General features: G+C 42.7%; 1 protein-coding gene across 1 annotated transcript in view; it reads right to left on the bottom strand.

Moving 5' to 3' along the window:
• Positions 1-621: 621 nt before the first annotated feature.
• LOC135538778 (spermatid perinuclear RNA-binding protein-like) overlaps positions 622-15790 on the bottom strand; it is a 28849-nt gene continuing 13680 nt past the window's right edge. The window contains exons 8-16 of the mRNA XM_064964727.1: positions 13708-13813; positions 13520-13603; positions 9331-9539; positions 8713-8877; positions 7040-7174; positions 6715-6855; positions 6472-6598; positions 5613-5690; positions 622-4765 (exon numbers count right to left, since the gene is read on the bottom strand). Of these exons, the coding sequence (XP_064820799.1) occupies positions 4677-4765; positions 5613-5690; positions 6472-6598; positions 6715-6855; positions 7040-7174; positions 8713-8877; positions 9331-9539; positions 13520-13603; positions 13708-13813 (1134 nt within the window). The 3' untranslated portion in view covers positions 622-4676. The remainder of the gene's footprint in view (positions 4766-5612; positions 5691-6471; positions 6599-6714; positions 6856-7039; positions 7175-8712; positions 8878-9330; positions 9540-13519; positions 13604-13707; positions 13814-15790) is intronic.

The following is a 15790-nucleotide window of genomic DNA, read 5'->3' as shown; positions in this document are numbered from 1 at the left end:
TTTACTCAAATGGTGCAACAAAATGTACTTTCATCTATCAGTGGTTACAGACCAAAAGGAGATGAATATATATTTACAAGTTTTATTGGGACAGTCAGTGGAAAGATAGGATGACAGACCGCAGCAAAGCTACCACCACTAACGCAAGTGCCAGCGTTGCGTAATCGTACGCCACCTCCTGCTTGGCTCACACTGCTAAAAATACCAGCGTCTCTGCAGATCCATCCGATATGATCATGTGTGTCTAGGATCAAATGACTTCACCATTCCTCTGTGTCAGGCAGTTGCTAGCCTGCCCAGTGTGTGAAGATGCAACTAGAGCTTATTTTGGGTCCCATTCGGGGCCAACGTCAGGACAAGCTGCTATGTGGGCAAGGCTGGAAGCAAGGGGCTCTAGTGGCTACCATGGAGAGCTTGACTCCAGGTGGCAAGGCCTATAACTAACTCACATGTCCAAGACTCTCTTTAAAAGGTTTGTTTAATGCTAAATTCAATTTGTACTGTACAGAGATACTCCCCACTGCATGCTCATACAAAACAGAATCCTGTGGCAAGCAGTAACAGCTCAAGACGAAACGTATGGATGAATGGGTCCAAGAGCAGTAAATCACTAATAACAGGTATAGTCAGCCCTTTATTCTAGGATTGAGACACTCATAAGACTGTAGAAATAGTTGAGGGCAATGAGACAGTACATTCACAAAAAGATAAAAGAAAATGTCCAGAAAACAACAAATAATTGAACTGGAGGGTATAACAAAGCTGCCACTGAAGGAGCGCTCAGGTTTCATAAAGTTGTGTTGTGTTTTTACAAAGAAATCATTCTCATTGAGAATTTTTTTTTTTAAACAAATCAAATCACAAGTCCATCTGAATATTGTTCTGAGAAAATAATGGATAGAACACGTAATACCATGAGCACACGACATAGACGTAATACCATGAGCACACAACATAGACGTAATACCATGAGCACACGACATAGACGTGTGCACTAACTTTAGAGGACATTCAATACCAGCAGCATTTGATCAAGTGCAGGCAAAGCCATTAAACCACAACAAACAGGATATAAGACTTCCTGAAGACAGATACATCAATTACAGAGAAAACTTGAAAAATACATGCATGTCTTGCCCACTGTTACAGGATTAGGTGCATGTGTGAGAGATGGAGACAGAAATTGAGAGTTACTAATTCCTGGTTGTAGATATCATTCAATATGTAAATGTGCTGGCCATAGTAGAGTTATGCTATTAACTGCTACTTTGACATTTTTTTAAATGGACTAGTATTAGTCTAAGCTCTGCTAACACTTAAAATGTGGAAATTGTTTTTACAGTACTTACAAATTAAACTCGTAACATACATACACACACAAAGTACCAGTCAAAAGTTTGGACACACCAACTCATTCAATGGTTTCTTTATTTGTACACCTTCCTACATTGTAGAATAATAGTGAAGACGTCAAAACTATAAAAGAACACATATGGAATCATGCTACCAAAATGTTAAATCAAAATATATTTGAGATTCTTCAAAGTAACCACTCTTTTCCCTGATGATAGAATGCTAAGAGTGTGCAAAGCTATCAACCAGCTTCACGAGGTAGTCACCTGGAATGCATTTCAATTAACAGGTGTGCCTTGTTAAAAAGGTTAATTTGCCTCCTTCTTAATGCATTTGAGCCAACCAGTTTTGTTGTGACAAGGGTGGTATACAGAAGATGGTAAAACCCCAAGTATATACTAAATAGGCCTATGGCAAGAGCAGCTCAAATAAGCAAAGAGAAACGACAGTCCATTACTTTAAGACATGAAGGTCAGTCAATCCGGAAAATGTCAAGAACTTTGAATGTTTCTTCATACGCAGTCGCAAAAAATCATCAAGCGCTATAAAAATGGCTCTCATGAGGCCCGCCATAGGAAAGAAAGACACAGAGTTACCTCTGCTGCAGACAATAAGTTCATTAGAATTACCAGCCTCAGAAATTACAGCACAAGTAAAAGCTTCACAGAGTTCAAGTAACAGACACAACTCAACATCAACTGTTCAGAGGAGTCTACGTGAATCAGGCCTTCATGGTCAAATTGCTGCAAAGAAACCACTACTAAAAGGACACCAATAAGAATAAGAGACTTGCTTGGGCCAAGAAACATGAGTAATGGACATTAGACCAGTGGAAATCTGTCCTTTGGTCTGATGAGTCCAAATTTGAGATTTTTGGTTCCAACCGCTACGTCTTTGTGAGACGCAGAGTAGGTGAATGGATGATATCAACATGTGTGGTTCCCACCATGAAGCATGGAGGTGTCGTGAGGGTGCTTTGCTGGTAACACTGTCAGTGAAAAATGTAGAATTCAAGGCACGATACCACAGCATTCTGCAGCGGTACGGCATCCCATCTGGTTTGCGCTTAGTGGGACTATCATTTGTTTTTCAACAGGACAATGACCCAACACACCTCCAGGCTGTGTAAGGGCCATTTGACCAAGAAGGAGAGTGATGGAGTACTGCATCAGATGACCTGGCCTCCACAATCACCTGACCTCAACCCAATTGGTATGGGATGAGTTGGACCGCAGAGTGAAGGAAAAGCAGCCATAAAGTGTTCAGCATATGGGAACTCCTTCAAGACTGTTGGAAAAGCATTCCAGGTGAAGCTGGTTGAGGCATAACGTGGCTATTTAAGAATCTCAAATATATTTGGATTTGTTTGACCCTTTTTTGGTTACTACATGATTCCATGTGTTATTTCATAGTTTAAGTCATCACTATTATTTTACAATGTAGAAAAAAGTTATAAATAAATAAAACTTGAATGAGTAGCTGTGCCCAAACTTGACTGGTACCGTGTGTGTGTGTGTGATATATATACAAATAAAACTCAGCAAAAAAGAAACAGCCCTTTTTCAGGACCCTGTCTTTCAAAGATAATTCATAAAAATCCAAATAACTTCACTTATCTTCATTGTAAAGGGTTTAAACACGGTTTCCCATGCTTGTTCAATAAACCAGACAATTGATGAACATGCACCTGTGGAACGGTCGTTAAGACACTAACAGCTTACAGACGGTTGGCAATTAAGGTCACAGTTATGAAAACGAAGGACACTAAAAGAGGCCTTTCTACGGACTCTGAAAAACACCAAAAGAAAGATGCCCAGGATCCCTGCTCATCTTCGTGAACGTGCCTTAGGCATGCTGCAAGGAGGCATGAGGACTGCAGATGTGGCCAGGGCAATAAATTGCAATGTCCGTACTGTGGGACGCCTAAGACAGCACTACAGCGAGACAGGACGGACAGCTGGTCATCCTTGCAGTGGCAGACCACGTGTAACAACACCTGCACGGGATCGGTACATCTGAACATCACACCTGCGGGACAGGTACAGGATAGAAGTAACAACTGCCCGAGTTACACCAGGAACACACAATCACTCCATCAGTGCTCAGACTGTCCTCAGTAGGCTGAGAGAGGCTGGACTGAGTGCTTGTAGGCCTGTTGTAAGGCAGGTCCTCACCAGACATCATCGGCAACAATGTCGCCTGGAGGCACAAACCCACCGTCGCTGGACCAGACAGGACTGGCAAAAGTGCTCTTCACTGACGAGTCATGGTTTTGTCTCAAAGGTGATGGTCGGATTCATGTTTATCATCGAAGGAATGAGCGTTACACCGAGGCCTGTACTCTGGATCGATTTGGAGGTGGAGGGTCCATCATGGCCTGGGGCGGTGTGTCACAGCATCATCGGACTGAGCTTGTCGTCATTGCAGGCCTCAACACTGTGCGTTACAGGAAAGACATCCTCCTCCCTCATGTGGTACCCTTCCTGCAGGCTCATCCTGACGTGACCCTCCAGCATGCCAATGCCACCAGCCATACTGCTCGTTCTGTGTGTGATTTCCTGCAAGACAGGAATGTCAGTGTTCTGCCATGGCCAGCGAAGTGCCCGGATCTCAATACCAATTGAGCACAACTGGGACCTGTTGGACCTGAGGGTGAGGGCTAGGACCATTCCCCCCAGAAATGTCAGGGAACTTGCAGGTGCCTTGGTGGAAGAGTCTCACAGCAAGAACTGACAAATCTGGTGCAGTCCATGAGGAGATGCACTGCAGTACTTAATGCAGCTGGTGGCAACACCAGATACGGACTTACTTTTGATTTTGACCCCCCTCCCCTGCTTTGTTCAGGGACACATTATTCAATTTATGTTAGTCACATGTCTGAGGAACTTGTTCATTTTATGTGTCAGTTGTTAAAACTTATGTTCATACAAATATTTACACATGTTAAGTTTGCTGAAAATAAACACAGTTGATAATGAGAGGACGTTTCTTTTTTTTGCTGAGTTTATATCACACAAATATTGCAGTGTTATGCAACGTCCATTCCAAAACAGCACATTTCCACTATTTCAAGTAGATATAAAAGAGTGTCAAGTATTGCAACACACTGGAAAGTTCCAACCCTAACAATGTTGTGCTTCTTCTCCTTCTTGGATTGATGTCTGCTCAGAGAGATGGGTCCCGATTCTCCACCCTTGTGTGCACTTGCACAATACGTGAAAAGGGTGGAGAATTTGGACAGCCTTTAGTAGGGTAGATAAAGCCTGGTCAGACAGGAAACGGGAAGTTTCAAAATGTCAAGTCATCCCCCACTGGCTGCGAGATCAGAAGAAATCCTGAGGACCCAGGTGAATTATAATAGGAGTGGCAATTGTTTGTGGCTGGTAAAAGGCACTGTCAATGTACAAACCACCTACAGAGAGAGGGAGAAAGAAGGGAAGGGAGCAGAGAGACTTTAGTTACGACCGTGGCCTGTAGGAATCAGTGTTACACACTAGTAGACATGACGCCATTTTTGGTCAGGATTTGCTGTGTTGGATTAGGTAAAGAATGAGAGGATTGCAATGGATATTTTAAAACAAAAAAGTGGTGACTTGGGTCTTGCTGTGAATTTCAGAACACTAGGCAAGAAGTAATGATATACAATTGAAAAAAATAAATGAATATTATTTCTCAAAATACGTCTCAAACAACTCAAGTAACCAATTAAATGTATAGATTAGGAACAAAAGACGTATTAATAACAAAAATGTATGGACAATCAATATCCATGGAACAAGATCGATTTTACAGTGCATCCAAGCGAGTATTTTTGTACCCTTAAAAATATATCATTCAAAAACTATACAAAACATAAAATAAAAACAATCCTATTTTTTAAAGTCTCTGTCTAAGTTGTACACATGGGGTGAACAGCCGTCCTAACTCAGTCGTGGTGCGAGACGGAAGACGGGACAATTGTAGAACAGGGAACATTACAGAGGGCATTCACAAGCAAAAACATACAAATATTTTTTATATTTTTTAAATGTAGTCTATCCATTAAAATTAAACTTAGAACATAGTCTAGTCCTGTGTATCAGTCAAGTGGACTGAACCAGTCAAGAGATCAAAAATGGAAAAGTGCAGATATAATACTGATCTCACATTTGACTGTTCTTTGTCTGACCACCCTCATTAAGAAATCAGGAAATGGAAAGGTGAGGTGGAACAACAAGCACATGCATGACACGGTCTAGTAGCTGCTGGCCCCTGCTTACCATAGGCAGGGAAGGGAGCTGCAGGACCATAGGCAGGGAAGGCAGCTGCAGGACCATAGCCAAATGGAGCTCCATAGCCTGAAAACAGAGGTCAAGGAACTTGAGTTACAGGAGTAGTACTTCTACACCGAGTTTACCAAACATTAGGAACAGCTTCCTAATATTGAGTTGCGCCCCCCTTCCCTTTTGTACTCAGACCAGCCTCAGTTTGTCAGCGCATGGACTCTACAAGGCGTCAAAAGCGTTACACAGGGATTCTGGCTCATGTTGACTCCAATGCTTGTAATAGTTGTGTCAAGTTCGCTGGATGTCCTTTGGGTGGTGGACCATTCTTGATACACATGAAACTGTTCAGCATGAAAAACCCAGCAGCGTTGCAGTTCTTGACACAAACCAGTGTGCCTGGCACCTACTACCATACCCCATTGAAAGGCACTTAAATATTTTGTCTTGCCCACTCACCATCAATGGCACACATACACAATGTCTCAAGGCTTAAAAATCCTTCTTTAAAATGGTCTCCTCCACTTCATCTACAGTGTTTGAAGTGGCTTTAACAAGTGACATCAATAAGGGATCATAGCTTTCACCTGGTCAGTCTATGTCATGGAAAGAGCAGGTGTTCTTAATGTTTTATATACTCAGTGTATAGCAACAACCTAACAGACAACAGGATTGTTGTCAATCCCATTTAAATTCCAGTCAATTCAGAAAATTCACCAAATTCCAAAACGTCCCATTTTTAAAGCATTGAAGAGAAATTAAATTTCAGTGTTGTTCCTGAATTGATTGGAATTTAAATTAATTTGACCCCAAACCTGACGGACCACGCACTTACACACCATGCCCCGGGTCTTACCTGGTGGGAGGTACCCATGGGTAGGTGGAGCGCTGATATAAGGTGCTCTGTGCATCACTGGCCTGGTTCTAGGCCTGCTGTGGGCATGGACTGGGATAGACACGGTTGACGACACAGTTCTCTTCACCTGCAAACACACACATTCATTACGGTTATGGCGTCACCTTTCCATACATTTGGACGTATGCTGCACGACTAATATGAATTCTATGGATGTGCTGACAGTGATGTTTGTCCACCCACCGGTGTCCTGGGCCCCCTCGTCTTGTTGTGGGGGTCTTTTGAGTCAGAGAAGAGTCTCTTCAGAGCAGCGAGGGCAGCACTAGCCTTCGCTGCTTTCTTATTGGGCCCAGAGCCTCTGAACTTCTGTTTATCAACTTCCACCTACAGTACACACCACACCCTGTCAATCATTCAGAACTACACTATGGCCATTTCACAGCCCAGTGAAATAGCAACGCTCTAGATTCATTTTTTTGTTTTTAGATAAGTCAGATAAATTATGTAAAGTGAAAGGTCAAGCAGGTGCAAGGCTGTGGTGTGTGTGTGTGTGTGTGTGGATAAAGACCTCAATGATGAAGCGTTTGTCGTAGCTGCCGCCAGTCTCTGATAAGAGTTCATACTTCAGGCCTCTGCGCTTCTCGTTCAGCTCCATCACTGGGTTCTTGCCCCCTGGCGTGAGGAGAGGGCCTGGGATGCGGGACTAGGGATGATAATATGGGGGGAAATCACGACCCCCGTATAGTTGAACTGAGCAATGTTAGGGATGAGTCCAGTCGGTGAACCACACAAAACATTAATCCGGGATGTACACCCTTCTAACATCATTCTCACCTATAAGCAAACACAATGAAAGTCAGACAATCTGGACCTGAATAATGAGCTTTCAAATGCTGCTATGACAGAACAGGTTGTCATGTTAGTGTGACGCTCGCGCGGTTAGTGTGACGGTTGTGTGGTTAGCTCGCGCGGTTAGTGTGACGGTTGTGCGGTTAGTGTGACGGTTGTGTGGTTAGCTCGCGCGGTTAGTGTGACGGTTGTGCGGTTAGCTCGTGCGGTTAGTGTGATATAGGGCTATGCGAGATGGCCAAAAAATATCATGGTATTTTTCCATTTTTTTACGGTATTTTATGTTTTGATTAATAAAAGTAATACACTTGCTTTATGAGAAGTGTGTGACCCTTGGGTGGCAACACATCTATTCTAAATTATTTTAATGGGTCTTTCTCCATTCTGATTGTTTTATACAGTTCAATTCAACCTAAAATAATTTCCTGCATTTCCTGCACTCATTTGAGAATTTTCACACTGCCCCAATACGGGCAAAAATACTAGGCCTTATTTTTAACCAAATGTTGAAATTGCGACTTGCATCGAAACACTTGGGTGAACTTCTGGAATCATGGAAATATAAAATGTTTCTTATAACTCTAATTAGAATATAAATAATAGTGGGCACTTTGAATACAGTGTTGTTTGACAAGACAACGAATTAAAATGCCATGGACGAGTTATTGTGACAGGGTGGGAACCAAAGTGATGTTCCGTGTTTCCTAGGGGACCCTATAATCTTTGGCTACATTAAATCTTTATTCATATAGCCAACATATTCATGCTTCGCCTATTACTCTTTGATTTAGAAGATACTGTTGCACAAATAACATGCTGATTTAGGCCTCCACCAGCACTGGTATCAGGCTTTATCAGGTAGCTTCGTTTGCTCTGACTCAGTACTTTTATTAGCAATTATCATTAGTGGCTGACACGGTTTAGCTTAACTTAATAAGAAAATACAAACTAGCTGTTAGCAGATTAAAGAAACACAAACTAATATTGTATTTATAGAATGCTTGTGGATTTATATTAAGATCAAATTGGAAACAACATTGTTGCATGTGCTGCATTGACCATGCAGACTGAACAAAAGTGTCTTGTGGTCAAGCAACAACAAATGCACTCCTTGAGTGACGGGGTGGGACTAGTAGGTCTGCGTGGAAAGCGGAGTGGAGAGAGAGAGAGGGATGACTCAAGTAGCGGAGTAAACTATAAAAAGGGAAGTTACACACCGCATATCACATTTAACAAACCAAACATTCAAATAACGTTATAGAGGGTAAAGTAAAAACCCAAACCGGTCCGTGCATCACTTCCGGTATATAGTAAAATACGGTATACCGCCCAGCCCAAGTGTGACGGTTGTGAGGTTACCTCGTGTTGTTGGTGTGACGGTTGTGTGGTTACCTCGCATGTGTCTGTGGAGGTGACAGAGTTGCTTCTGGAGCTGGTGGACATTCTGTCATTTCTCTCACTTCTGTGGTTGCGTCCCTCACCGTCAGACCTCTCATCAGCACTCAGGGAGTCCAGGTCCACTTCGAAGCCAGCTGGGTAACCAAGAGCCTGTAGGACCTGGAGACCATGAGCAAGAGGAACAAAGGTGTGGTCAAATAATATGCACTGTAAGATCTAGAGGAGCAGCACTTACTTGGACACAGTGTGTTATCATGATAGAGAGCACCCCAAAGTTGTCATATCTGCCAAGAGTCCATGTAATACTGTCCGTGTCACAGTACAGATACAGATGATTCTACGTTTTTGTTCAAAATCCACTTCTGTCCTCTGCCTGTCCTAACTGTTAATCTTCATCCTCTCGTAACATGTATCCCATTCACAGGAGGCTGCTGAGGGGAACAGCTCATAATAATGTCCAGAACGGAGCTAATGGAATGGCATCATATTCCATTCCACTGATTCTGCTCCAGCCATTACCACAAGCCCGTTCTCTCCCAAATTAAAGGTTCCACCAACCTCAAGTTACTCCATTTGTTTATCCTGTGACATTTACAGACATAGGTTTGTTACCTTAAGTGCTACTTTGAGTTTGGCAGTCTTCTTGGAAGAGCCAGAGGCCTCATGGACAGTGCCCTGTACGTCCACAGACATGGTAAAGACTGGAGTGTGGACCGGGCCAGACTGGGACAACAGCTTATAATGCAGCCCCGGGTGGACCTGGTTCAGTCTCATCAGGGCATTCATGGGGTGGTTGGGGTCCATCATCTTACTGTCCAGAACTAGGAGGAGGAAACATGGAGACCATACAGGCATTCAATAACATCAATCAAAAGTATGCCGTTGAAGTCAGAAGTTTACATACACCTTAGCCAAATACATTTAAACTCAGTTTTTCACAATTCCTGACATTTAATCCTAGTAAAAATGATCTTAGGTCAGTTAGGATCACCACTTTATTTTAAGAACGTGAAATGTCAGAATAATAGTAGGGAGAATGACTTATTTCAGCTTTTATTTCTTTCATCACATTCCCCAGTGGGTCAGAATTTTATATACACTCAATTAGTACTTGGTGGCATTGCCTTTAAATTGTTTAACTTGGGTCAAACGTTCCGGGTAACCTTCCACAAGCTTCCCACAATAAGTTGGGTGGATTTTGGCCCATTCCTTTTGACAGAGCTGGTGTAAGCAAATCAGGTTTGTAGGCCTCCTTGCTCGCACACGCTTTTTCAGTTCTGTCCACAGATTTTCTATAGGATTGAGATCAGGGCTTTGTGATGGCCACTCCAATACCTTGACTTTGTTGTCCTTAAGCTGTTTTGAGACAACTTTGGAAGTATGCTTGGGGTCATTGTCCATTTGGAAGATCCATTTGCAACCAAGCTTTAACTTCCTGACTGATGTCTTGAAATGTTGCTTCAATATATCCACAATTTTCCATCCCTCATGATGCCATCTATTTTGTGAAGTGCACCAGTCCCTCCTGCAGCAAAGCACCCCCACAACATGATGCTGCCACCCCTGTGCTTCACAGTTGGGATGGTGTTCTTTGGCTGGCAAGCCTCCCCCTTTTTCCTCCAAACATAACGGTGGTTATTATGGTCAAACAGTTCCATTTTTGTTGCATCAAACCAGAGGATATTTCTCCGAAAAGTACAATCTTTGTCCATGTGCAGTTACAAACTGTAGTCTGGCTTTTTATGGCGGTTTTGGAGCAGTGGCTTCTTCCTTGCTGAGCGGCTTTTCAGGTTATGTCGATATAGGACTCGTTTTACTGTGGATATATATACTTTTGTACCTGTTTCCTCCAGCATCTTCACAATGTCCTTCGCTGTTGATCTGGGATTGATTTGCACTTTTCGCACAAAAGTACGTTCATCTCTAGGACACAGAACGCATCCCCTTCCTGAGCGGTATGACAGCTGCGTGGTCCCATGGTGTTTATACTTGCGTACTATTGTTTGTACAGATAAACGTGATACCTTCAGGCGTTTGGAAATTGCTCTCAAGGATGAACCAGACTTGTGGAGCTCTACAATTTTGTTTCTGAGGTCTTGGCTGATTTATTTTGATTTTCCCATGATATCAAGCAAAGAGGCACTGGGTTTGAAGGTAGGCCTTGAAATACATCCACAAGTACACCTCCAATTGACTCAAATGATGTCAATTAGCCTATTATACGCTTCTGTCTGTAAAAAATAGTTATAAAATTACTTGTGTCATGCACAAAGTAGATGTCCTAACCGACTTGCCAAAACTATAGTTTAACAAGAAATGTGTTAAGTGATTGAAAAACAAGTTTTAAATGACTCCAACGTAAGTGAATGTAAACTTACAACTTCAACTGTATGTGGTACATTGTGATTCTGAACAACTGAATAGTTTCATTCTGTACAGTACTTTCTAGGTCTAATTCTATACAGAGGATTCTGATTCTGTACTAGATCAGCACGGCAGGTGTTCAAGGTGTGTTCTAATCTAAATGCCCAGGCCAACGAGGAGTGATAGTGAGGGAGGGAACAGGTGTGTCAGTGGGAGGTGGTGGTGGTAATACATGGATTGTGCTGTAATGTAGGTAGGGTGTCCCTGTGAGTAAGGTGTCCTGTAAAAAAAGAAACGCATTCGGAAAATATTCAGACGCCTTGACTTTCCCCCCTAATTCCGTTAAGTTACAGCCTTATTTTCCCCTCGTCAATCTACACACAATACTCCATAATGACAAAGCCAAAACAGGTAAAAAAAAAAAAATGTAAATATCACATTTACATAAGTATTCAGACCCTCTACTCAATACTTTGTTCAAGCACCTTTGGCAGCAATTACAGCATTGAGTCTTCTTGGGTATGGCGCAGCGGTCTAAGGCACTGCATCTCAGTGCTTGCGGCGTCATTGTAGACCCTGGTTTGATTCCAGGCTGTATCACAACCGGCTGTGATTGGGAGTCTCATAGGGCGGTGCACAATTGGCCCAGCGTCATCCGGGTTAGCGTTTGGCCGGGGTAGGCCGTTAATGTAAATAAGAAATTGTTCTTAACTGACTTGCCTAGCTAAATAAAAAAAGTCTAATAAAAATACAAGCTTGGCACACCTGCATTTGGGGAGTTTTTCCTATTCTTCTCTGCAGATCCTCTTAAGCTCTGTCAGATTGAATGGGGAGTGTCATTGCACAGTTATTTTCAGGTCTCTCCAGAGATGTTAGATCGGGTTCAAGTCCGAGCTCTGGTTGGGCCACTCAAGGACATTGAGACTTGTCCAAAGCCATTCTTGGTTGTCTTGGCTGTATGCTTAGGGTCGTGGTCCTGTTGGAAGGTGAACCTTTGCCCCAGTCCGAGGTCCTGAAAGAGCTGAAGCAGGTTTTCATCAAGGAACTCTGTACTTTGCTCCGTTCATCTTTCCCTTGATCCTGACGAGCCTCCCAGTCCCTGCTGCTGAAAAACATCCCCTCAGCATGATGCTGCCACCACCATTTTTCTCCGTAGGGATAGTGCCAGGTTTCTTCCAGACGTGACACTTGGCATTCAGGCCAAAGACTTCAATCTTCTTTTCGTCAGACCAGAATCTTGTTTCTCATGGTCTGAGAGTCTTTAGGCAAACTCCAAGCGAGCTGTCATGTGCCTTCTACTGAGGAGTGGCTTCCAAAGGCCTGATTTGTGGAGTGCTGCAGAGATGGTTGACCTTATGGAAGGTTTTCCCATCTCCACAGAGGAACTTTGGAGCGCTGTCAGTGACCATCGGTCACCTCCATGACCAAGAATCTTCTCCCCTGATTGCTCAGTTTGGCCAGTGGCCAGCTCTAGGAAGAGTCTTGGTGGTTCCTAACTTCTTCCATTTAATAATGATGGAGGCCACTGTGTTCTTGGGGACCTTCATTGCTGCAGACATTTTTTGGTACCCTTCCCCAGATCTGTGCCTCAACAGCATCCTGTCTCGGAGCTCTACAGACAATTCCTTCGACCTCATGTCTTGGCTTTTACTCTGACATGCACTGCCAACTGTGGGACCTTATATAGACAGGTGTGTGCCTTTCCAAATCATGTCCAATCAATTCAATTTACCACAGGTGGACTCCAATCAAGTTGTAGAAACATCTAAAGGATGTTCAATGGAAACAGGATGTACCTGAGCTCAACTTCAAGTCTCATAGCAAAGGGTCTGAATAGTTATAAGGTATTTCTGTTAAAAAATAATAAATGTGCAAAAAGGTCTAAAAAACAGTTCACTTTGTCATCGTGGGGTATTGTGTGTAGATTGATGAAGAAACAAATATTTGTATACATTTTAGAATAAGACTAATGTAACAAAATTTGGAAAATAGTCAAGGGGTGTGAATACTTTGAGTGCACTGTAGGTCGGGTGTCCTGTAATGTAGGTAGGGTTTCCTGAGAGAGAGAGATAATTGTGTGTGAGACTTCCTGGGGGTGGGCTTAATCCCTAACACATTTCAACTCCCTGCTTTGAACTGTGGGAGATTAAAGCCCTGTGGGATTGGTGTCAGTGAGGGGGGGATTTAATTACATCCGTACTAGCCATGAGGGGTGAGTGAGAGATGGTATGGGATGAATACCCCACTAAAAATGCTGTTTTTGAGTAATGACATTCTGGAATGTACCAGCATTCTATTCTAGAGTTCCTGTATGGTCGACAGGCATAGGCTGATCTTTAGAAAGACTATGCATCTACATTACTTCAAGTTGTTCTCCAGGCTGAGTAGAGAGGAAAAGGATTCAGAAATGTTGAGCGAGAGCAACAGTGAATCTGACCTCCCATCAGGTTGCATTTCATCTTCTTGAAGAGTTGTCTGTCGTTAGTGTGTTCATCTTCATGCTGCCTTTTCCGGCAGGTTCCTGTGGAACAAAGTATGGATTTACCTTCAGGAGGGCAGAGACGACCTGAGATCTCTGAGTTTACGCACTAGCACATACACTCAAGGGTGAACACACACACACACCTTTTTTGTCTGACCCTGAGAGTCTGTGTGAGGGTTTGGTTGGAGGGAGAGGATTCATATTCAGAACCTTATAAAGCTGTCCGAAGGCCAGGAGACGTAAGGCATGCTGAAACACACAGCAGAAACACAGTATGAAACCACATAGAATGAGGGCACAAAACGAGTCAAACACACCCACAACTCCTCTAGGAAAGAGTAATGCTAGAAATACCTACGAGGATGTAATCAACTGATCAATTAAATGTAAATATCAATAGTGTGTATTTAACCCATAAGAGTCTAAGTCTAAGTAGTACACCCCCCCCCATCTAAGCCAGCATTTTACCCAATATTGCCTTATAAATCAGTGTATACCAGTGTTTAAGCCTACGCAAGGTCAATGACGACCAGCCAACAGCACTGTAGAGATCACAATGATGCGTTAGACATTCCTGATATATATAACAGTGCCTTGCGAAAGTATTCGGCCCCCTTGAACTTTGCGACCTTTTGCGACATTTCAGGCTTCAAACAAAGATATAAAACTGTATTTTTTTGTGAAGAATCAACAACAAGTGGGACACAATCATGAAGTGGAACGACATTTATTGGATATTTAAAACTTTTTAACAAATCAAAAACTGAAAAATTGGGCGTGCAAAATTATTCAGCCCCTTTACTTTCAGTGCAGCAAACTCTCCAGAAGTTCAGTGAGGATCTCTGAATGATGCAATGTTGACCTAAATGATAAATGATGATAAATACAATCAACCTGTGTGTAATCAAGTCTCCGTATAAATGCACCTGCACTGTGATAGTCTCAGAGGTCTGTTAAAAGCGCAGAGAGCATCATGAAGAACAAGGAACACACCAGGCAGGTCCGAGATACTGTTGTGAAGTTTAAAGCCGGATTTGGATACAAAAAGATTTCCCAAGCTTTAAACATCCCAAAGAGCACTGTGCAAGCGATAATATTGAAATGGAAGGAGTATCAGACCACTGCAAATCTACCAAGACCTGGCCGTCCCTCTAAACTTTCAGCTCATACAAGGAGAAGACTGATCAGAGATGCAGCCAAGAGGCCCATGATCACTCTGGATGAACTGCAGAGATCTACAGCTGAGGTGGGAGACTCTGTCCATAGGACAACAATCAGTCGTATATTGCACAAATCTGGCCTTTATGGAAGAGTGGCAAGAAGAAAGCCATTTCTTAAAAATATCCATAAAAAGTGTCGTTTAAAGTTTGCCACAAGCCACCTGGGAGACACACCAAACATGTGGAAGAAGGTGCTCTGGTCAGATGAAACCAAAATTGAACGTTTTGGCAACAATGCAAAATGTTATGTTTGGCGTAAAAGCAACACAGCTCATCACCCTGAGCACACCATCCCCACTGTCAAACATGGTGGTGGCAGCATCATGGTTTGGGCCTGCTTTTCTTCAGCAGGGACAGGGAAGGTGGTTAAAATTGATGGGAAGATGGATGGAGCAAAATACAGGACCATTCTGGAAGAAAACCTGATGGAGTCTGCAAAAGACCTGAGACTGGGACGGAGATTTGTCTTCCAACAAGACAATGATCCAAAACATAAAGCAAAATCGACAATGGAATGGTTAAAAAATAAACATATCCAGGTGTTAGAATGGCCAAGTCAAAGTCCAGACCTGAATCCAATCGAGAATCTGTGGAAAGAACTGAAAACTGCTGTTCACAAATGCTCTCCATCCAACCTCACTGAGCTCGAGCTGTTTTGCAAGGAGGAATGGGAAAAAGTTCAGTCTCTCGATGTGCAAAACTGATAGACATACCCCAAGCGACTTACAGCTGTAATCGCAGCAAAAGGTGGCGCTACAAAGTATTAACTTAAGGGGGCTAAATAATTTTGCACGCCCAATTTTTCAGTTTTTGATTTGTTAAAAAAGTTTGAAATATCCAATAAATGTCATTCCACTTCATGATTGTGTCCCACTTGTTGATTCTTCACAAAAAAATACAGTTTTATATCTTTATGTTTGAAGCCTGAAATGTGGCAAAAGGTCGCAAAGTTCAAGGGGGCCGAATACTTTTGCAAGGCACTGTATATATACCCAGAGGAGACTCT

The sequence above is a fragment of the Oncorhynchus masou genome, chromosome 1 (genome assembly GCF_036934945.1).
Source record: "Oncorhynchus masou masou isolate Uvic2021 chromosome 1, UVic_Omas_1.1, whole genome shotgun sequence".
Taxonomy (NCBI): domain Eukaryota; kingdom Metazoa; phylum Chordata; class Actinopteri; order Salmoniformes; family Salmonidae; genus Oncorhynchus; species Oncorhynchus masou.
Note: the sequence above shows the minus strand (reverse complement) of the source record. Positions and strands in the feature narration are given on the sequence as shown.